Source organism: Conger conger, chromosome 5 (assembly GCF_963514075.1).
Source record: "Conger conger chromosome 5, fConCon1.1, whole genome shotgun sequence".
NCBI lineage: Eukaryota > Metazoa > Chordata > Actinopteri > Anguilliformes > Congridae > Conger > Conger conger.
In genome coordinates this window covers 49555358-49578943 of record NC_083764.1, presented here as the reverse complement: position 1 = coordinate 49578943, position 23586 = coordinate 49555358, and the positions used below count along the sequence as shown (strand labels likewise).

The window sequence follows — 23586 nt, the reverse complement described above, 5'->3', positions numbered from 1 at the left end:
AGTTACACAGTAATGTAAAGTAAACATATTCTTTATTAATAATGCTGAGGGAAAAGTCCAGTGCAGGGGGGTTGGATCTGGGCAGTCACAGTCTGTTCCCAGCGTCCCCAAAATGGTACCAGCCAGAGAGGCGAGGCACTGCCTCAGGCTGTCGCCTGCCTGGTTTGAAAATAAACTTATGAGCCATCTGAGCCCTGAGCGTCCTGTGACAGATGTACAGAGACATAGCGGTGTAAGGATGTATTGTCTGTGGGATCAAGCCACATGAAAACCAGTAGATGAATTTACCAATGGAAATTGATCCAAAAAATTCCGAATTATTTTCTAAAAACCTTTGTAAAATTAATCTGAAACACATGAGTTCCCCTTTTGACAGTTCATTCCCCTTTTTCCCACATTTGGCCTGGCTCCCCTTATCACATCTGCCTTTCCAAGGAACAAAATGTGCTGTCAGCCTTACACCATTCATTCTGTGCTCAAAAATCTGAAATGAAATACAATAAATTTCCGCTTGGGAAGAAATATGACTAGTGTCGCGTGACATTACCGCTTTTTCTAGTGTAGAACCAAAACCAGAACCAGGCTGATTCATGCCCCATCATTCACCAGCAGCTGAACTGAAGCTTTCCTGGACACACATCACTAGTTAGTCCCAGGCAGACAGGAGGTGCAATAAAATGAGCAGTGAGCTAAAACAGAAAGGCCATTAAATTTTAACGAACCTAATCATAATTTAGTGAATTTGTGATGTGGGCAGACTGATCGGTCAGATATTGGTAACCTTTTTTGTGTTCAGTCTGAATCATCTGATCATTAGATCAGCTGAGACTGGCTGAGATTTTGGCGGAAGATTAATTTCATGGATTGCGTTCATATAAAAATACAGATTCGCTTTCACATGAATCTTTGCACTGACAGGAGTGTTATTATGGCAATATCTGTTGATTCTGCACTTGCTACGTACTCCCAATACACACTAAAACCTCTTCTTTCCTCTAATAGGACAACAGCGGAGAGCTTGACCAATCACAATGAGGCAGAACTGCAGCGACGGTGTGAGGAGAGGCAGCAGGAGATCGACCACATGCAGGAGATCCTGGAGACCAAGATCCAGCTCCTCCAGGAGGTGATGCAACAGCACCTCCGCCCACAGCTTACACTGCCAATGTGGGACTATTGAGCACAAACTGCTATATCACACTTACATTGCTAATTTATGGCCACAACACAGAACTACCACTGCCGCTAACCTACCACTACTGGATTTGTACTGCCATTACTAATGTACTGGGGCAGCCTAGTGGCTAAGGTCAGGTACATGAGTGGCCTAGAGGGTTGGTGGTTCAATCTCCAGTGTAGCCACAATAAGATCAGTGCAGCTGTTGGTCCTTTGAGCAAGGCCCTTAAGACCACATTACTCCAGGGGGATTGTCCCCTGCTTAGTCTAATTAACTGACTGACTTTGGATAAAAGTGTCAGCTAAAGAACTGTCATGTAAACATACTGCCTGTACTGGTAGTCTTTACACAACCAGTACACTGGCACAGTGACTGCTGATGTCGATAAACTAAAACCAGCTTCACCATCTCTAGTTTGGCAAACATAGTTGCAGGACATGGCTATGACCTGGCGGGCAGTGGTAAAACCTTGTGGTGCTGATCGTGGCTCTGTGACCGCAGGAGGCGAAGTTGGCACGGAGCGAGGCGGAAAGGATGGCCACACTCGCCGAGTCTCGATCTGTGCACCCGCTCACCCCAAAGAGGAAGATGAAGGAGACTGAGGAAGAGGACACACAGAAGCCTCCCACCCTGACAGAGGACAGGGACAGGTGAGATGACAGACACATGCTGTTCTCTCTTTTTGAGAGCATGTCTGTGTGTCATATGCACGAGCGCATGAGTGTATCTGAGTCCGTATGTGCGTGCGTTTACAGTATGTGTATAATTATGTGTGTGTGTGGGTGGGGGGCTTGGGGCAGAATGAGAGCAGTTTCGGTGGGTGAAGGGTCAAAGGTCGGCAGCTGCTCCTATGAGTATCAGTGATTAACGGCTCCTAGTCATTCAACCAGTATATGCCCAGTGTCAGTCTACAGCAGCTGACCATGCAGAACCCCAGCAGAATCTGGGACTTTACCCAGGGCTGGCCTCTGTAGAGGTACTGTAAATCCTCGCCATGTGGTCAGTTAGTTGGATGTACAACACCATAGCAAATATTTAAGCTAGGCTTGTACTGGCCAATACCCCTGGAATACAGATACCTGTTAACATTTTTGGACATAATATATAATATTCATATATTGTAAACAAAATGTAAAGGACTGATTCTTTCTTGTGGAACTAGCTGTCCTTTAATTGCAGACAAATCATGTGTGAAAACCTGTTCAGAAATTGTATTATGTAAAGCTTGTTTTAACCCATTATGGACTAATGCCCTATAGAAAACCCACAGAAAGCCCTAGAAATCACAATGCATTTCAACAGTGTCTTGAAAAACGGTCATTTGATCAAATACCACTGGTGTCGCAATCGTTAAGGGAGATGTAACGTGCAGGTCGCATCCGCCCCTAAGGGGTTAAATGTTTTATTTTTTTACGATTAAATATGCCATATGTCAATATGATGCTAAGCGCTCCCTCCTTCCCGGGCCCCTCAGGGTGATAGAAGAGCTGACCCTGGCCCTGCACTCTAAAGAGGCCCTCATCAGTGAGCTAACGGATGAGCGGGGCTTCCTGCGGGGGAGAGTGGACCAGCTGGAGGGCCAGGTGCAGGACCTCTCCACCTCCCTTCAGCAGAAAGAGAGGGATGCAGAGGTGAGCCCACTGCTGCTGCAACACAAGCCAAGGGTCAGGAACGTGACTGAAAAACCCACCAAGGAGAAACTCAGACAGATGATGGTGCAGATGGCAGAACTGCAGGGCTCAAAAGGCAAAATCTCTGACCACTGATGACAAAATACATGGGTGGTGTTAAACTGTTATATTCTTGGCAAGTCTTCAACAAGGCAAAATTAAACATTTAACTAAGTAGCAGGTTAATCTAGCAAGTCCACTGTTCGTATGGGCAGGCTAGTGCTTCGAATTGAAAAAGCTGCCTGAACAGCCCTTAAATGTGCTGCAATAAATAATATTAGATTTTTCAAATTGCGCATGGTCCTTTATAAAAATCGTAATAGAGTTGTTTTTACTTCCTGTGCTATTTGGAGGCTTAGGGCTGGTATTTCCATTTTTTTCCCCTTCTGTTATTCTGTAAAGCCTCTTTGTGATAGTCTTCTGTGAAAAACATTATACAAATAAAATGTAATATAAAAACATTATTCAATTGAAGTACAGTGCTGGTTACTGACAGCAACCCACCCTGGGAGTAAGGGTACAGTCAAGGAGCTCACCTGGTCCGCAGACAGACCACCATTGACCTTTTGTGTGAAAGTCAGTGGTGCCAATGGCCCCATGTGTAGAAGCAGTCGTGCGCGACCTGGTGCTGTAATTGTATCACAGTGATGGGGCACTTGCACACACAAGAGGCAGCCTCCATTCCAGTGTGGACATTCACACCCTCCCTGGAACCTGTGCTGCCTGACACATTTCTGACACATTTCTGGCCTTATTTTAAGGTGCCTATGAATAGATCAGAGGGTGCATTGCACACGCATGAATCCATGTTTTTTTCAACGCATAGGAACTTACACAGTCACAACAGAATTCTATAGTACACTATACCATTTTGAAAACAGAATTTTTCTTTCTTTATGGTTGTTATTGTGGCACATTTACCCATATCTTGATCATGTATATTGTCTAATTACTAAATATAAGTGTCTTTGTAATGTATACAGGAAGTAAGTACATAAATAAATAAATGGATAGTACACTTGGAGAAGTGCTTGCACGTTATTTTTTTCCAGCTCTAAGTATGTTAAAAGAGGAGGGTGTTGATGAGTTGTGCTCCATAGGTGTATGGTTACTATACTTCCTCTAGTTCCCGTTTATGAGCAGAGGTGTCACTAGCGTAGATTTATCATTGGGGGCCATCTTGTTTGTTGTTGAAAGGTACAGGCAGTGCCTGTCAGTCTCTGGCGCAGCTCCCTAACTCCGCCTCTTGTGCTCCGCAGTTTTTCCAGGACGAGCTGGGCCGGGAGAAGCTGCGCATTCAGCAGGAGATGCAGGTACGAGGGATCAGATGACATGCGCACAGGCACACACACATCCACATGCCTAAACACACACACACTCACTGACTCACCCATCCACATACAAATAGTCACTCACACGCGCACACATACTCACCCACACAGACATACGCACACGCCTGAACAACCATGGTTCAAGCATGCCCCCTGCTGGAGATTATAGGAAGTGCAGAAGACTCAGTAGGATTTAATGGGATAACCATGACAACAGCTGTAACCAAATAGGCCTCATTGCCTGGCAAATAATTGCTGTTTCTTTGTGGTGATGTGAAATAAGCCACTTGTCTGCCACCAGGACAAATGCCAAGCATTGTACCCCAGACTGCGCAAGCATTTCTACCTGAAGCAGTTATGCTGAGCTGTGAAATGGAAAAGGCTAAACAAACTGTTGATTACTTCAAGAAACTGTTGCATTACTTCTTCTAATTCAATTTCTATAGGTCACACCTAAGCAGAAGGTATGGAACAGACTTCTTTGAGCATTTATTGTAATAGAAACAACGTAAGAGTAACACATTTAGTGGAGCTGAGATTCTGAGGAAGGTTCACTGCATTTTAGTTGTCACTATGTGGAGATTCAGAAATTAGAACGGAAGAGAAGGTAGTGATTCAATTAGCTTTGATCAATGGCCGTATGATTGACGAGCTGAGGTATGATCCTTCTTCCCTCACTTGAGTTGCTAAACTTAATGTTAGTCCAGATGTTTTACAGAACTTTTCAGAAGGATTGCCACAGGCAAACTAAAAGCATAGACAAAGCATTAAATTGTTTATTGCAGGTATACTCAGAAAGGCTGAGAGGAAAATGAATTAACTGAAGTTTAATCATGTTTCAGTAAAATGGTCTTTTGTGATTTCCTTTTTTTTATTTTTTGTTTAAGACTGCAACAATGCACTTCATAATGATTCACGCTGATTAGAATAGATTGATTTTTAACTATGTTTGTTGTAGTCAAAAGCGTTAGCCGGTGTCTGGTCTCTCGTGGCAACTTGGACGGCCTTGTTCAATAGATCTGGACTAAACATACCGTGACCCTATTAATCAGCTGTAACTGCAAGAATAACACTGGAAATCCCAAAATGTTTAATTAGCCTAAACAAACCCTGCCTCACAATGAGAAATGGAGCCCTTGGGCTCACAGATTAATGCGTTAAGTCCAGAGTTGGAATGAGCTGGGCCGCTGGGAAAATGGATGCATTAATACAGCGTGGAATGTACAGTAATAGCATATTGTGTTGCTGTATGTGTATCTTTTTATGGGTCTGATACCAACAGCATGCGGTCATTATGCAGCTACAAAATACCCAGAGTAGGTCTATGATCAAATACATTTTGGCCAAAGTGTTTGGGTGGTGGAAGCCAGCCTTTATAAATCTGTCTTCAAAGGCTGTACGCTTGGTATGCACTTTGTTTTTACAACTGCTTTCCCTGAGTTCATTATGAATCATTCCAGGTTTTAGTCATGTGAATTTAAAATCGCATGCTGATGTGTATAGACCAATTAACTGAAATGTCAAGCACAGAATAAATATGCAGGGTGAGTCAATTGTATACTTTTAGTTTTCTTGGGAAACGAGTGTCGACCTTTAATGTTCATTCTAAGATGGATGTTGAAGTTTTGAAGATTTTAATTTCTTTATGCCATCCTGTGTCCATATTCAGAAGTAAAGAAGGCAAAAAAGTTTACTAGTAAAACATTTTTTTAAAGCAGCCAGCCATATGCTGAGATTGTATGAGGAGGAGAGGCAGTACACACTTAGTGACGAAGACTCCATATTCATCAGCAGGACCATTTTACTGTAGTATAAAATTTGAAATGAGAATGCTGTGTATCTGAGTATGTGTATTTATGACATATTTATATTTCTGTCTTATTTATGAGGCAGATCCAGATCCACAGCAGAGCTGCACAGCCTCCATTATTCATAGAAAATTAATTTAAACTACTGGATATTTTACTGAAATCATTTTGGTTAAGTATCTCACTCCAGGGCGTAGCAGCACCTGGTTGCTTTGAACCAGCTATGTCTGCCCCAACTGGGCCTTGAATCTCTGGGTTAGAAGGCCTGCTCCCTGACCACTAGACTGTGCTGTGGTTCTGTTCAACTCTGGCAGAATTGTTTATGAAATCCATTGCTGTGGCTTCTGTCATAATTCTTTTCCAAGATCAATGGTCAGTTCTAATGTCACAGTTCTGACCAGACTTCAGTCAGCCACCTCCAGCTTCAGCATTATCCCTTAACGTCATGTACTGTACATATTTTACAGGGAAGAAAAGATTGATTCTTGAGTCTGCCACTGTACTTTTCTTGTTTAATTTATTTAGCTAATTTGCTAAATAGGCTAATAGCCCATTTTATTCCATTCACAATTTTAACATGATAATTTAATTTTATCTTATTTAGATTAGATTTGATCTGATCTGTAAGCTTTATTGGACATTGTTGCACAAGGGAAGTGCATTCATAACAGAGTACTAACCCAAAATCTTTTCATAATTTCACTATTTTCATATGGTCTATATATCACCATGGAGACACAGCCCAGTCCCCACAGGCAATGAAAGCAAAGTTCTGGTCCCGGTCCATTGCTAGATGTAAATCATCTCTGACCCAGCATACTGTATGCCCGGGGTACAGGATGCCACTCAGCCAAGACCAGACTGGCCCAGAATTGGCTCACTAATATCGAGCAGTCTTGTTCAATAAAGCAGCATTGCCATCTTCTCAGACAAAATATATAGAATAAGGCCACTTAGATTCAGCTAAAACGCAACTTGGCACAGACATTGTTTTATAGCATGCAATTTAAATGCAACAGAGCTGCTGTTTACATGAGGCAATGAAACAATTTTTTACGGTTTATTCCTGAAAAATCTAACAATTACAGGTTTATTTGGGTTTATACATTTTTATTACCTGCTACCGCTCTGTCCGAACTCTCTTATATGGCTTGCTATGAGTTATATGATGTGGGTCCTCGCTCTTCTGCCATAAAGGAATTATGCAAATGACGAAAACATGTTTACATGTGTTTTGCATAGTGTGCACAGGGGTCAAACCTCTTCAGTTGCCAATTCTGTGTTGTTCTTCCTCATAGTTGCTGCAGGTTAACTGTCACAAGTCTAATAATGGGTACAAAAAAATTATAATACATAAACAGTTAAACATACCACTTCCTGCAGGACAATGACTCCAAGCAATCATACAACACAGAAATTGTTGAGTGAAAACAACATCCATGTTCTGCAATGGCTATCTCAGTCTCCAGACTTAAATCCCATCAAAAACATGTTCTCTGAACTGAAGAGGGGGGTCCATAAGCACAAATCCAAGGATATCAATGATCTTTAAAAGTTCTGAATGGAGGAATGGTCCAACATCCCTCCATATGTGTACTCTAACCATATCACAAATTATATTTATTGCAAATTTAACTTTGTTTGATTTTATTTATAATTATATCAGGGGGTACCACCTAACATTTAAAAAAAAAAAGGAAATTACTAAATGATTCATTATTAAAAACACTGAAACATGTTTGAATATAACCTGTAGATTATTATCTGTGTTGTTTATTATAGCAGCATTTTTTCCTCATTTTTATGAAGGGTGCCGATAATTCTGGAGTCAACTGTATATTTGTATATTTGTTTCTCATCTGTTTTTGATGTGAGAGCTTGTGTGTCATTCCATGTTATTGATTGAATTAACTTTTTAGGAATGTAAAGTTTAAGAGATTTTTAGTTTTTGCTATAATTGACAGACTGAAAAGATTGCATTTAAAAATAATTTACATTTAAAATGTCTAGGTTACACATTAACATTTTTGTAATTTTTTAAAACCTGTAGGCCAATGTGATTCTATTCTGCGTTTTTAATGGTCACAACATTTCAGTCGCCTGTCGTTTTTTATTTCTGATTTATATGAATAGTTTTAAAACAAAACAAAAAAAACCTTAAAACAGATGCTTTAAGTTGCTAGTTAAAATGCTAAGAACATCATTTCAATGCACCATAACACAACTTGGCATTTAAAGGCTACACCTACCTTTTGAAAGGCCCACTTCTTAATGTAGCAACCCGCTGTTTCACCTGTCAGCGAGAATGCACAAGCAACGCGAATCCAAATGGCAATGCCAAGGGTGGTAGGGCACTAATTTACAAGCTCTTGATTGCCTTTAAGATTACGTTTTTCATGCAGACATCGTTTCTGTATTTGTATCCATGTATTTTATTATCGATTCATGAAAAGACAAAAAAGCGAGTCTGACAACAAAAACATTTTGCAACAGATGCTACAAGAACATCCCTATATTCTTGTAATGGTTCATTCCGCAGTTGCAGCCCTCTCTATTATCGGCGTTGCCACATCATTTGTGTTTGTTGAAGTGCGTTCTCGAATGCTATAACCGAGAGCGTACCTTTTTATCTCTGTCAGTAAAATGAAATCACGAATCCGAGCATTAGGACCTAGGATCCGCGCTGGAGATACGGATACGATTCCTGGAATTACAAAGCATTCGTAAGGCGTGAAACGAGGAACTGCTTGTAGTATCGGACCGAAATGAGCGCAAGTGATGACACTGAACTTAAGTGGCCGATCTTCATATGACAGGAGCTGGATGGAAAACACGCGTCTGGGGAGATGGAATCAAGAAATGGACTGAGCCAAAAGTGATGCGTTTTGTATTTCATCTTTTTAAAAAGGCTCACAAATGACAAGTTTCCTGCTTCACTGATTGCATCAGGATTTCCATTACAGCCTGGAAACTCACTGCCATAGCCCACTCTAGCAACAAGCTACAGACAGGACTCCAGTCAGTTGGCTTAACCAACATTATATTCATGACTATTTTTTACCCGGCCACTTTTTTAAAAAACTGTTCAGTTGAAATGACTTCATAGCTGCTTACACATTTGGTTGAACAAAGTTGGACTTTGCCGTGCCTTTTCAGCAGAACCTGGTAATTCTAACTTGCTTCATGTTACTTTCACGTACTATTGTAAAGGTTTATTTTATCTCCTGACAAAATGCACGCTATGAATGTGCAAATGAGCAATACCAAACTGTTATAAGTTTATTAGAAGAATTCAGGAAAAAGATACCATATTGGTAAAATTGTGACTCAAGTGAATAATGCTCTGTACCACACCTCTCTTTGGTGCTTTGAATTGTATCCCAGCTTAACTTTAGTGCTGGAAGTTAGTGTGACCATTAGATTCTGGGATGAAGGAGGCGTGTAGGATCTGCGCCCGCGAGCTGCTGGGTAATCAGCGCCGCTGGATCTTCCACCCAGCCTCCAAGCATGACCTGCGGGCTCTGCTGTCCTACGCACTAGGCCAAGAACTGGCCCGCGATGGCCGGGGCGAGTTCGCCTGCAGTAAGTGCGTGTTCATGCTTACCCGCATGTACCGCTTCGACACTGTCATCGCCCGCGTGGAGGCGTTGTCTATTGCCCATATCTGGGGGCTACTCATGGAGAAGGACCGGCTGAGGCACTGCATCAGGGGGCTGTACCGCCGCAGCAACAGTGATGAGCCAGGGGTGAGGCCTGGGGCAAGGGCAGACTGCACCCTGCCTGAAGCCAAGTATAGTGCCCTACTCCAGAAGGACTGTGCCTACTCCATGTATGAGTCCTGGGCAGAACACGAGTACCAGACACTGGAAGGCACCAACTCCCTCGGTCTCCACCCGTACCTTTTGCGGGTCTCTACCAACAACGGTAGTAGAAGCTGCCGGAAATGCAACCGCCTGCGTGTGGCCGACTCAGACTATGAGGCGGTATGCAAGGTGCCCCGTAAGGTAGCCAGGAGCGTCTCCTGTAGGCCCACCGGACACTTAGCCAGCACCCCAGCAAGCCGCTGCGGAGAGCCACCTGTCGCTGCAGCAGCAATGCCTATGGGCTCCCCACCCGTTTATCCTGAGTCAACTGTGCAGTCCCTGGACATAGGCATCGATGATTCCAGGGAGGACCAGTGCTGTGACTCTTCATGTGAGGAGCATGCCTGCCTGGCGTTGGCCCTACGTCTGGCCAGAGAGTGCACTTACAGGCCTGTCCCCCGTCTGCCAGGCAGCAGGCTTCCCATCCTGTGCAAACCAGCCTCCCCTGGACCGGGGGGAACAGGAACTATCTCCAGCCCACTCTTTGAGACCTCCAACTTCAAGGAGCTGGACAAATCCTTCTCCCAGAAGCAGCCAGCGAGCGACCTGGAGATGCTTGATCTGGAGCAACTCTGGCAGGATGCCCATGCAGAGTATCTGCCATTCCGCCAGGTACTAAGATACCTCTCCACTCCACCCTCTACATCCTGTCCATCCAGGACTTTAGATCCCCCGTTTGCAAGCATTCCTAATTTGTGAATGTGCCAATGCACAGGAATGACAACCAGGCAAACAGGAGGCAGAGCTTGGCAGAAGCCACATAAGCTATTTTAAGAACAACAGGAAGGGTTAATTAAGTGCATTTGCATTATCCAGTTTGACAGGAAATATCAGATTGTGGAGGTTTCTGATAAGGAAGGCCTTTATATGTAGATGACTGTCAGGGTGTGTTTCCTTTTACAATAGTCAAAGGACTTATACTTCTGTGTGTATGTATGTGTGTGTCTAGTTAGATCCACTTGGTCGAATGACATTATTTGAATTATTGCAGGCATTGACTGGGACTATTGAATATGCTTATAGTGCAACATACCTTTTTGCCATAACATAAGTGGGTATATATAATAGTTTACGGTACATCAGGTGTGTTTTCTGTTGCTCTTTGAACCAAAATTGAACCACTGTTCCTAATTGGTCCTTTGATTACCATCGCAGTGAGGATGCCTCCCTCTTGCAATCCTCCTGGTTACACTAGCAGTGCCATGGCAACGGTTTCCTCGGTGAGGCAGTGTAACAGAAGTTCTCACTGCTATCTCATTAATGCTATTTTCCCCAAAGCCATTGTTTTTTATGGAAAATGTGGGCACTTCTGTACAAAACTACTTCAATTCGTTCTGCAGATCACCAGTTAATACCAGAAGATGCATGCAGAAGATTTGTTTATGGTTTTCACAAATTATTTAAAATTGGACCATATACTGTACTGGATCTCACATAGTACTATTACATATGTTTACAGTATATACTTGCTGTACATGCAGTTGCCACCTCTATTTTGCTTGTATGGATTTCATAGTGATCAGCAGTCATCTGGAAATCTGGAAATTACTTTGTTTTTAACATAAGTTGGATAAAATTCTACATGACATTGACATATAGAGAAATTGAGAATATTAAGGTATTTTATCATATCATAACTTTAACCATCTTTATGTTTTTAATTATGAAGGCTAGGACATAACTGTTCATGCTAGGTTGGTGATTTGTCATGTTAGTAAATATGAAGTGCTAGTTACAGAAATCTAAGAAGGCTGTGATGTTAATTAGGTAAATTTTGTATGTATATTTTGTACCTGCAGTATGAACTGGTTGAGACCAGATTTTCTTGTTTTGAAAAACCAGTTTCACTCCCACACTGAACCACATTGGTTTGCTGCTTTGTTTTACCCTGTTGCGCGTCAGACTTATTGGTACTTTTCAGCCAAATCACACTATATCCAACAAAGTAGGTTAATGCGTGATATTGCTTGTCTCACAGTTGCCTCTGGCCTATATGTAGTGTGAGCCAGAAGGCTGTGCTAGGATACGCCCTGTAAGAAGAGACTTTGTTGAATTAAGGTATCTTATGCTGCCATGTCTTATGGATATACATGTGGATGAATTAATGAAGCCTTTTGGGGAGTGTCCCTACCCTACAAAAACAAAAGCAAAGGTGTTTGCCTGTCGTTGCCACAAAAATGAATCTGTTAGCTTAAAGGTGACATTAGACTGCATGTGACTGTGGTCTCATGATCCACCCAAGGAAAAAAAAAGTTCCTCCTGCAGTCTAATTTGTGCACAACCTAGATCCACCCTAGATGATTTGTGCACACCTACATGCTGACGGTCTGATTCATAATGAGAAGGAACTCTCATTATAAATTCTCAAGATATTCTCAGAACCAGGACAACTTTCTCGTCTTAGTTCTTCCTTTGATTCCCAATTTTGTTTTTTCGGTTTTTTTTCGCTGATTTGGTTGAGCACAGATCAGTATTCTACTGCTCCAGCCTGTCACTGGTCAGTCAACTGGAGGACTCATTAATGTATGAGTAAAGGGATGCCCAAATTAAACCTCCCTCCCTGGGCAATGCTAAGTCCAGTTACACAGTCCTGTAGGATTCCCAGCCGCAGTCAGTACTGTCCCAGTCAGTTTCAATTTTTAGTCCTTGACAAGATTCAGTTTTGGTCCTTGACACTTACCAGTGAGTATAATTTATGTTAATGTGAGGCACCCAGGGGTTGATAACCAAATAATCACATAATCACATTTCTTGTATTTAGAAATCTGAGAATGTTTGATTCTAGATGCTAATCTCCAAACCTGCAAAGCAGGCAGCATTCATACTTTGAGGCATTGATACCATACAATTGTGATGCTGTAATTTACAGATCATTTTCCGTCCTTGGAAATGCAGGAGATGAGGTTGGCAAGCTTCCCTTTGCCATTGGCTAAGAAAGCAAGAATTTTGAACTCAAAATTGTGTCTTCCTGTTCTTCCAACTGTGAGTCCCCTCTGGCTGTAGTGTTACTATTCCTTTTGCATTGGCAGAACCTGATTGAAGAGCAGCAGGCCCAGCTGAACCAGTATGAATGTGCGGCGGGCCAGTGCGTCAGTGAGCTGCAGAAGGCCCAGCTGCAAGTGCAGTCCCTGCAGGCTAAGATCCATGAGAGTGAGACCAACAACAAGGTAAGGCGCACCTTGGAAACCAAATTGAATGCAAACCTACTCGCACAGGCCGCTCAAGTGCAGAATCTACAAAGAATCAGACATCTATAGAATGCTTAATGGATTCCTTTTATAAAGACCCGTATAGCTCAGGATCTTAAAGCACTTACTGTATCCTTTTAGTCCCTTGAATGACTATATTAACAGGACATTCTGTTGTTCAGTTCTTCTGTGATGGTATTGTGGTCCTTCAATAGTTGTTGAAAGAGCAAATAAACATTGCGGTAGTAAGCAATATGTTGGGTTGCTCAGTTCTAAGGATAGACTACAAGGTAATGGAACTTTAACAGTTCGACCACTATTTCAGGAGGGCCTCAAGGGTCACACCACTTAAAAGCAAACTAAAAGCAAATAATAATGTTTGTGGATAATGTAACTAACACCCAGTCCCTGCAAACTGAAAGTCACATACCACAAGAAACAGTAATGGACTGTGCATTATGATGGAAATAAACCCTGTCCTTCCTTGTTGCCGGGTGACTGTCGGCCAATCAGAAGCTGCAGGAGAAGCTGTGTGAGATGGAGTCAGAGCTGCGTTCCATCCGGCAGGCTGCACAGTGTCAGGAGCGCACCATCCAGGGACTGAGCGAGTCAGTTACCACCAAAGACAGTGAGGTGAGGCACCTGCATTCATCACCATTGACCCCCACTGCAGACTGTTAGCCTCCACTGACTGTGACGTGGCAGTGGGCTTTCATTGTAGAAGCCATAGAGCCTCTTATGAGTTTTTCCTATTATATACCTCTGTCAAGGTTCCCCTTCCAGAGGGCTGGCCATAGGCACAATACGATGGATCTCATGTGGAACAGTCATTTCAGTTAAAGTTCTGTCTTTGTGTCTGGGCCAGGCGGAGGAGTTGTACCGCGTCATCGAGGGACAGAATGACACTTTGTGCAAACTGCGCGAGATGGCCCAGCGCAGTCAGCTGCAGCAAATGCAGGTGAGTCGTGGGCCACTGATATACTCGCGTGTTCAGCCCTTTTTGGTTCCTGTTCCCGCTCCTTGTTCCAACAGGGACAAATAATAGTCTTAAGAAATTATTTAAAGTTAAAGTATATTCAGGCTTAACCAAGAATGGTTATCTGCTGTACCAGCTTTTTTCTGCATCCCAGCACTAATTGCCAAATTCAAGGTATCAAGGCATTGGTGAAGGCCATTTCTTTTATTTGCCCTTTACCTGGAAGGTTTCTGGGCCAAGGTTTTCTTGTGAAGGTTTCCAGGCCAAGAGGCAACATAACATTGCATTTACACAGCTGGGTATACACTGAAGTAGTTCAAGTTAAGTACCTTGATGAAGGTACAGATGCATTATCAGTGCCTTACCTAGGAATCAAACATACAACCTTTTGGTTACAAGCCCAGTTCCCTAAACTAATATGCTAACTGCCACATCCCCCTCTGGTCACAGGGGCTGGAGATGTGGCAGGAAGCAGGGCAGACCCCTGCATTTGGGGCAGAGTTCCTGGCTCTGCAGAACTCTCTCTTCTCCACCAAACTGGAGCTGGAGGGCAGCCAGAGGGCCCGGCGGCAGATGGAGAGGCAAGCGGCCGACCACATCCGTGCCCGTGACCGCCTCCATGCCGACCTGCAGGAGGCGCTGCAAACCCTGGAGAAAACCGAGAAGCACAATCAGGTACCATTTTCCCCTTGTGTTACCAAACCCCACACTACTCCTACCGTGGGCAGCCTGTGGATGTTCATGATGGGTGCTGTCTCTCTCGGTCATGAGTCACTGAATAAGTGAGGGATAGCTTAAATAAATGAGTACATGAATAGATGAGTATCTGTGTGCTGTATGTGAGTGAGCAAATGATCTTCACTCCTCCTTTCTCCTCATCTTGCGCTCCCTCCCTCTCCCCCCCTTTCCTTCTCTCTCTCTCTCTCTGTCTCTGCAGGAGATGCGATGTGCTCTTCAGCAGACTCGCTGTGATCTGCAGGTAAAGGAGGGGCAGGTGAAAGAAAAGGAGGGAGAGAGAGAGATGGAGGTGGAAGAGAGAGAGAAGACCATCAGGCAGCTGAGAATCTCCCTGAAGGACAAAGACCACCTGCTGGAGGTTTGTCTCACTGCGCCTGTAACTTACTGCATGCGACACACACACAGATATACACACACATACAGAATCCACACACGCAACACAGCTATTGAGTTGTATTTTACTAAAAACACAGTCTAGTTTCCTAGTCTATCTGCACCGATACACAGCAGGTCCAGTCACAATATTGCTCTGCTTGTTCAAGGAATTGACTCCTAATTGTCTGACTGCTGTTAGTGTAGGATTCCTCAGATTCTGATTAAACTGCTTAAAATCCAGGTCATCATTAAATAAAAATTATATAATTTCAGAGAGATGTGTGTGAATGGCAGAGGTACTCAATAGCATTCCATTGTGGTGTTGCATCTTTTATGTGGGTGTGCTGTCAGCCTTTTTCAACAGTTGACTTAGCCTGCTGAGATGTTAAGGTCACATTGTCACATTGGGAAAAGATATCAAATAGTCAGAAGGACTGCAGAAAATATAGCCTTTAGGAAATACAGTGAATACCTGTATCTGCTGGGACAGTGACTGTGGCTGATGAAGCTGTGCTTCTTGCAGGGTAGGGGGTAGGGGCATTGAGGGCACATGCCTGTTGCAGCCTGGATAATGTTAATGGCCATCACAGACGAGGAAGCAGGTCTTTCACAGATTGGCCTGCTTTTGAACTTGACATTGAACTTGTGTCCTTCCTTTAGGAATATTCAGAACTCATGGACCGTTCCAGAGACCCCAGCGAGTCCAGGGATGCTCTTCTGGACAAGCTGAGGGGCCGCATTAAAGAAAGGGATAAAGCACTAGAGGTAGGATCATGCTGCCTCCTGGGGGACTGGAGGAGTTAGGACCAGCCTGTAGGTTCTCTTCAACACAGGTATAACACAATCAAAGGGGTGGGACACGACAGCACCCTTGTTGGCCAGAGGCTGTCAGTTGCTGTCAGTGAGAGTGAAAAATGTGCCACTCCTGTATAATACTGTGTAATTCACAGACTAATGCATCAAAGGAGTGTGAATGTGATTCAACTGCAGTGCTTCTGCTGTGAGGGTGGCATAGCTGTCACTAGAGGCACAGCTGGTGACTCCAACTGCAAGAAAAAGGGGGGAGGAGGGGTGTCAGCTCTGATGTAAAATCCAGCTATGACCAACTTGAAACTACCAGCTACCAGCTGTTTCAAAACATAGCTTGAGCTGGTCAAATCATCTTGAGTATGGAGCTGGTCACACCTGGTCACAACTGGTCAACCAGCTACCAGCTGTTTCAAAACCTTGCTTGAGCTGTTTTTTTCAGCAGGGAGTAGATGCAGGCCTGTTATCATAACTGAGGGGCACAAACCAATGGCATTCAGGGGTATTTGTTAAGCAGTGGGAGTGCAGTTATAGTAAATCTGCTGAGCTGAAGTAGTTGTGCAGCGGCCTGTGGGACTGGCGACAATGCAATGAGCTTTTCCTCCATCCTGCAGCGCTCCATCGACGACAAGTTCCACTGTCTGGAGGAGAAGGAGGAGGAGGTGCGGCAGCTACAGCTCTCCATCAGGGAGAAGGACAGAGACATGGACAGATTGCGCTGTGTCCTGTCCAACAATGAGGACACAATCACTGTGAGAACTATACTCTATACACGCAAACAGTGCACGCACAACAAGGTGCACTTTGAGGATTATACAGTGGACACAGACTAGCAGTACACATACAATGAGGATAACATCGCTGTGATAACTGCTATATATACTATGCATACACTAGCATACATACACCATGAAGATGCCATCACTGAGAAGCATACACTAGACCCTGACAAGCAGTGCTCGCTCAACGAGGATACTGTGAGCACTATACTCACTATACTGTGAGACAGATATTCCGTGCTCCATGACCAAACCAAAGGCAACAGTGGTAAGGAAAATCCCTCAAGGAACTAGGAAGAAACTCGGCAAACACTATACACCAGGGGTCATTAAATCATGGTTCTCAAGGGCTGAGAACTGCTGGTTTTCCACCCTCCTTTTACCTGGGAGGCAGGTGTGAAGCCAATAACTAGCACTAATTGTTCAGTTAATTACCTGGGAGAAAAGAAAAGCAGGAAACCTGCTGTACACAATGCACACCATTTGGTACAAATACACATCCTCCACTTACCATTGAGTGTTGAGTCAACTGTGAATTAACTTGGATGTGTGTGTGTGTGTTTAGAGCCTGGACAGGATGGTGCGTGGGAAGGACCTGGAGCTGGAACAGGTCTCCGAGGCCTACAGGAAACTGCAGTGGCTGAAGCAGGAAGCAGAGGAGTGTCAGGGCCGGAGCCTCAGAGAGCGGGACGCCATAATTGGCCAGCTGCAGAACTCTCTCCAGATGGGCACCAAGGAATTGGAGGTACCGTAGCATGCAACATCCATGACAATGAGAGACCCAATCTCTCCGGGACCTTGCACTGTAGTATAACTGAACAATCGTGCTTTGCCTTTGAGGTGAGGTGAGGTGCAGTTTGATGAAAGCTTGTGTTTATGTCTATTTTATGTTTGTTTTATGTCTTTATGCATGTGTTTGTGTGTGCGTATACTCCTGTATGCATGTACTAGTACATAGCACATGATGTTTCTCTTCAGAAAAGTGTGTCAATGACTGATTTAAGGACTGTGCATGGAATTTCAGGTATGGGTGCATCTGACACATTGAGTCTTTGTGTGTGTGTGACAGGAACTGACTGCGTCGCTGGTCAGTAAGGTCTCAGCGGACCCCAGCGAGCTGGTGGAGAAGTTGAGGTTGCATCTCCAGCTGAAGGAGCATCTGTTCAAGGAGGTTCTGTCTGACCGGAGCCAGCAGGCCCAGGAGCACAGCACCGAGGTCCAGGAACTGCTCAGCACCATCGGTGCCAGAGACCAGTACATCAAGGTATCCGATCCATCAGATCCTGAGGTCACCCAGATCACCCTATCATTTCTAATATAGTAACATGTATTGTGACTTGGCGCATAACCAAAATCGAAGAAACTAAGGTCAAGAGACACAGCAGAGGTGGGGTGGGAGGTTAGGCCATGGTTTGCTATTTTTTGCCCCCTTTACTTTGTTCATTTTAGAGGATGCCTTTTACGGTGCAAATGCTGTAGTATGCCTCTACATTAGGCATAAAGTTGAGAAAATATTAAAGACATTTCATTCCCCTCCTAAAGAATTCAATATAGGCTTTGCAAATGACAAAAAAATACAGAGGACATGACCTCAGTGTTCTCAAAGGTAGTTACAGCCCTAATTGTGACATTAATAAACAGAAGACACAAGAAGACAGCAGGTAACGTAGTGACACTCCCTCCCTCTCAGGAGTCTGCGAGCCAGCTCAGGCGCGTAATCAGCGAGCGGACGGACGAGCTTCAGGAGGTGCGCAAGCAGCTGATCGCCCAGGACAGGGAGGTGAGAGAGCTGAAACTTGAGAGTGAACAGCGCGACAGAGAGCCACGCCTCGAGCTGGAACTTCTGCAGAGCCAGCTACGTGAGAAAGAGGCCCTCATACAGGTATGCGTGTGTGTGTGTGTGCCTGCCTGTGTGTGTGTGTGTGTGTGTGTGTGTGTGTGTGCGTGGGTGGGTGCATATACAGTTCAGAGATCCTCTTCTGAATACCACTGTTGTAATGTGTGCTTATTTGCATTACTGTCACCTTCCTGTTAGCTTTGACCAGTCTGGCCCTTCTCCACTGATGTCTCTCATTAACAAAGCGTTTTTGCCCATAGACCTGCTACTCACTGGATTTCTTTCAGTTTTTTGCATTCTCTGCAAACTCTTGAGAGAAAATTAAAATCCCAGGAGATCTGAGATATTCACACCACCCTGTCTGGCACCAGCAATCATTTCATGCTCACTTAGTCACTTAGATCACATTTCTTCCCCATTTAGTTAAGCTATGTCTGCATGCTTTTATGCATTTAGTTTCTGCCACAAACATTTCCATTAACAAGCTGGTGTACAGGTCTACCTAATGAAGTGCTCAGTGAGGTGTATGTGTGTGGGTCTGGGTTTGGGTTTGGGTGTGTGTTTGGCTGTGTGTGTACCAGTGTATGGACATGAGTCGATGAGCAGTTAGCACAGATCTGCACAGATTTGTTCTGTCTCTGCTGCAGAAGCTGGTGCAGGAGCGGGAGGAGCCCATGGTCATCGCCACGTATGAAGAGACACCAAAGGGTAAGTCAGGAAAAGCCAAGGTCGGGGGTTCTTATCTGCACCGTGCGAGTGCCTCATTAGCTCCAATGAGGTCCGAGAGCTGTTATGGTCTGCCAGCAGGTGACACCACACCCAGGAGGCAGGAGGTGGAGGCGGTTGAAGAGGAGCTGAAGCTGGTGTTGAAGAAGGAAAAGGAGGCTCAGGTGAGCAACCTTGAACCACGTATGAGTTGATTAGACTAGTTGGGGGCAATCCCCCCTGGAGCAATGCAGGGTTAAGGGCCCTGCTCAAGTGCCCAACAGCTATGCGGATCTTATTGTGGCTTATCGTAGCTTCTTGTTTTAGTTGTGATCCAACTTAGCTTGTGCTCTTTGGTCTCTCCCTTTTTCCCTGCTCCCACAGCTGGAGGTCTCCACCCTGCACTCCACCCTGACCAGACAGGAGGAGGAGGTCTGCTCCCTGTCGGCTCAGGTGGAGGCCCTCACTGCAAGCATCCATGCCAAAGAGGATCTCATCAAGGTTCGCTCGAGACTAGCCTGCCAAGCATCCACGACTTACAGATCATAGACATACAAGTCATCTGTGCACTAGCCAGATGGTCAACTCTATATTCTTAACATTTAAAGTATCCTCTGTAATTATTTTGGCTCAGATTGCTGGCTCAATATGAATATACTTTATAGGGGCATGGTTTAATACAGAACATCTATAGCTGGTGTAGTCTAGAATCATCTGTTAACAGAATAAGGAATTACGGAATGAATGTAGCAGCTGAATGTAGAAATAATGTAAACAATGTGATGCCATAATGCAAATCTGCGTCCGCTGGTTGTTGTTTTATCTTGACAACCCTTTTTCGTGTCCTTGTTTGAATGTGTGCTTGTTTGTTTCTGTGTCCAGGACATGCAAAAGCGTCTGGTGGATCCCTCTGACTTGCCATTGGTAGAGGAGCTGACCAATGAGCTACAGGCTCTCAGAGAGAGCAGAGCTCAGCAGGACACGACCAGTAATGACTACCAGGTACTTTTCTGTAGGCCTGCAGGGATGTGCCTGTCGCCATTGATTCTCTCCAGTGAAGTGCTTCTCCCTAGGCCTCAAAGTTCAGGGTTCATCAACAGACCTTTGGTTGAATGATGTCTGTTCCACATGTTGAAATGCGCTGTTTGAAATGAGTGTCATGGGCGATGGCATTTTTCAGCAGCGTCTTCTGGAGCAGCTGGTATTGGAGTACAGCAGCCTGAATGCAGCCCTGAGGACTGAGATGAAGTTGTATCACAGCCTGACTCAGATACACGCACAAGGACAGGGGTAAGACTCAGCTGCAGAACAGCCACTAGTAGCAGCAGAAATAATCAATCTGTTGCCTGTTCTGAGGCACTTGTTTTCAGTGCAGTCATAGTCATATGCATTATTGTTAGGGATAGTTTTGGTATGAGGTGACATTAGCTTAGGAGGTAAGAGCAGTCGTCTGGCAGTTTCACGGTTGTTGGTTTAACCGGAGTGTACCTGAGCAAGACACCCAACCCCCAATTGCTCCCAATGAGCTGCCTGGTGCCTTGCATGACAGCCTTTCACCATTGGTGTGTGAATGAGAGGCATTAATTGTAAAGTGCTTTGTGTAGCCCTAATTAATTTCAAACATAGGTTTTTACACAAGTAGCAATTACACAGGAGGGTAATCGTGGTATGATGCATGAAAGGTAGAAATTCACCACTTATTCTGTAGTGCTTGAAGTTTGGCATGAAGCAGAGGTGATTGTTGTCATATTCCTGTCCCTCTGTTCTCCACAGGTCTGGGAACACCCTGCAGACAGAGTTGAACACGGTTCAGGCACTGAGAGGGCAGCTTGAGGAGGTCCTAGCAAGGACCCAAAATGTCGTCCTGGCAGTGGAAACGTCACCAAATCCACAGCCTGATTTTGGAGGTGGGGAACAGCAGGATTTGACGCTAACGCAAGAGCAGGCTTCCCAGTCTGCAGGGGGCGTTGATGTTCATTCAGCCTAACACCACTGCTTTGGAGGGCGTGGCCAGTGGGTGGGGCGGAGCAGGGGCCCACCCTTGCTAACAAGAAGTGCCTACTGACATCGAGCATGACGGTTTTATTAACTGATATAGCCATATGTCCATTTATCCTTCTTTAATTTATCTTTTTTTATTTCTTATTTTGCAAATTGCTTGCATAAATATGTTCAGTGTGAACATATTTTTGGTTTGTATTGTGCATTGTGTTTTATTCTTGCCTCACAGTAGCTTCTCATAAATTACTGCAGTGAGGCAATCGTCATCTCTCAGTCTTTAACAAATAATAATAATATTATTTATTTTGTCCCAGGATGATATGGTAGTGGTTCTATATTTAACATCCATGTATCTGGTACTTCAAACTAAAGGTTCACTGGCTCCCCTAGAGAGAAATCATTACTGAGACATTCCTTCTCTATATATATTTTTATTTATTTGTTCGGGACAATGTGTGTTTCATTTTAAACATAAATTACTTTTTACATAAATTCCAAAATATGAAATCCTATATATTGCATTTGAGTTGGCTAAAAGCTCACTTTCATCTGCCACTCTCAGTTCCATCATACATTTTTATTTTCATTTGTGTTGTTCAGAGAAATGTTTCTTATTTATTACATATTATGTATATTTTAGCCAAAAAGAATAAGAGCTTTGAACCGAACGTGTAAATGACAGCAAAAGCATTACATGCATGTTGTTGTTTTATCTACAGTACTGTGTGTGCATTCTGACCAAAACATGTTGAGAGAGTCAAATCCTTTTTTATGTTTGTGCATGTGTTTGTGCAGGCATGTACTGTATGTGTGAGTGTATTTTATATATTATATTTTACATTGCAGACATTTATAGAGTACAGATAATAACATTTACAGTTGTTGTCATAAATAAACTACATATAATTAAAGAGACATTTTTTGTTGAGACATACAGTTTTGAGCCCTTTTCCAAGCACAGCAGGGGGACAAATCAGAATTATCGGTAGTTTATATGACTTGCTTGCATTGAAGGAGTTTGGAGTTAAAACTGGGGAGCTGCTTTCAGCAAGTTGCTATCTGCATAGAGATATAAAACTCCTGGTTTATGGAAAAGTAATCTATGCTAATATTTGAAATAAACATAAAGAAATTATATGATATGGTCAGCAGGGACACTATAGTGTTTCCACATTCATGTCCTTTTTATTTAGTTTTTCATGTTTGACATTCATATTGACACCCTGTTCATTCTCCGCCTGTTGACATTGCCTGTATTTCTGTATCAGTTGAATATCTGCTGTTGGTGTTGAGAGATTAAATCTTGATTTCCACTCCTGAGATTTAAATATTTGAATTATTTGATATGTGTAGATAAGATTAAGTTCTATTTATTGTGGCTTTACAAAGCAAAATTAGTGAGGTAGATTTTATCCACCTTGACTGGGATTCATAATCATAATCAATACTTGCAACTCATATGGTGTGTGAACTGATTTGTTGAAGGTACTATAGTTTTTGCATGGTATCCAGCATGTTTCTGTCATTTGCACGGCTGTTATGTTCTTCTTTTTAAGTGTTTGTAAGTGTCCTTTTATCATGTTTTTATGGGCTGATAAGTAAGAAGAAATACTGCTTAAGATTTTTTTTAGCTTAAAAATACTGCTTAATACTTAAATTAATAGAAATAACTCTTATTTTGAGAAAAGATTTTTGCTTTCCACATGAGTATACATTATTTTTCAGAATAGCAGTTGTATACCTTCTTTTTCAGGATAGCAGTAGTACACCTGTATCTGATATCCTTGTAGCTTTTGATTTTGCCTCCCCTGTTTTCCAGGGTTGAAACTTCTTTTTAGTTGCTATTTTAAACCATTTGGATCCAAATGGTGGTTGCATCTTTCCCATGAATTGCGCATTACAGGGCCCCTACTATAACCTTCTGAGGTTCTCATGCATTTTCTGGCTGATTGTGAGAAGAACGAAACAACATCTCATCTCTCGCCATTCATTCAAGCCTGACATCTCCCCCACCACTACATACACATATGCGCATGTGTATACAGACACCTCCCCCACACACACACACTCACATGAATGAAGCTGTGAGGAGCACACTAACTGAACCCTGCATAAGTAACTGAACCCTGCAGAAGTAAAGGCACCAGGTGTGACTCATTTGTCTAGTATAAAAGCTAGTGTAATACTCTACTAATATAGTGCTAGTTAAACTACATACTGTACTGTGTATGCATGGATTGGTCCGTTTAGGGTTGCAGGTGACCCCTTGGGATTGGCTGATGTAGGTGCAAAATTTGGCATTATATATTGCAGGGTTGAAATATCACCTG

The 23586-nt window shown here is 43.5% G+C and overlaps 1 protein-coding gene across 10 annotated transcripts in view; it reads left to right on the top strand.

Annotated features, from left to right (window-relative positions):
* Positions 1–23586, top strand: part of LOC133128198 (myomegalin-like) — a 68687-nt gene that overhangs the window by 24282 nt on the left and 20819 nt on the right. For 3 of the 10 annotated variants that reach the window (XM_061241547.1, XM_061241546.1, XM_061241544.1), the window contains exons 1-17: positions 8651–10462; positions 12880–13017; positions 13552–13671; positions 13904–13996; positions 14465–14689; positions 14952–15110; positions 15788–15892; positions 16549–16686; positions 17279–17458; positions 17783–17977; positions 18404–18595; positions 19198–19258; positions 19355–19440; positions 19640–19756; positions 20138–20257; positions 20436–20545; positions 21029–21162. In XM_061241547.1, coding sequence (XP_061097531.1) covers positions 9416–10462; positions 12880–13017; positions 13552–13671; positions 13904–13996; positions 14465–14689; positions 14952–15110; positions 15788–15892; positions 16549–16686; positions 17279–17458; positions 17783–17977; positions 18404–18595; positions 19198–19258; positions 19355–19440; positions 19640–19756; positions 20138–20257; positions 20436–20545; positions 21029–21162 — 3220 coding nt within the window. In that variant the 5' untranslated portion in view covers positions 8651–9415. Of the gene's footprint in view, positions 1–1002; positions 1127–1679; positions 1829–2652; positions 2810–4107; positions 4162–8650; positions 10463–12879; positions 13018–13551; positions 13672–13903; positions 13997–14464; positions 14690–14951; positions 15111–15787; positions 15893–16548; positions 16687–17278; positions 17459–17782; positions 17978–18403; positions 18596–19197; positions 19259–19354; positions 19441–19639; positions 19757–20137; positions 20258–20435; positions 20546–21028; positions 21163–23586 lie in introns of those variants that run through there. The other 7 variants (XM_061241545.1, XM_061241539.1, XM_061241548.1 and 4 more) reach the window with 6 other exon arrangements.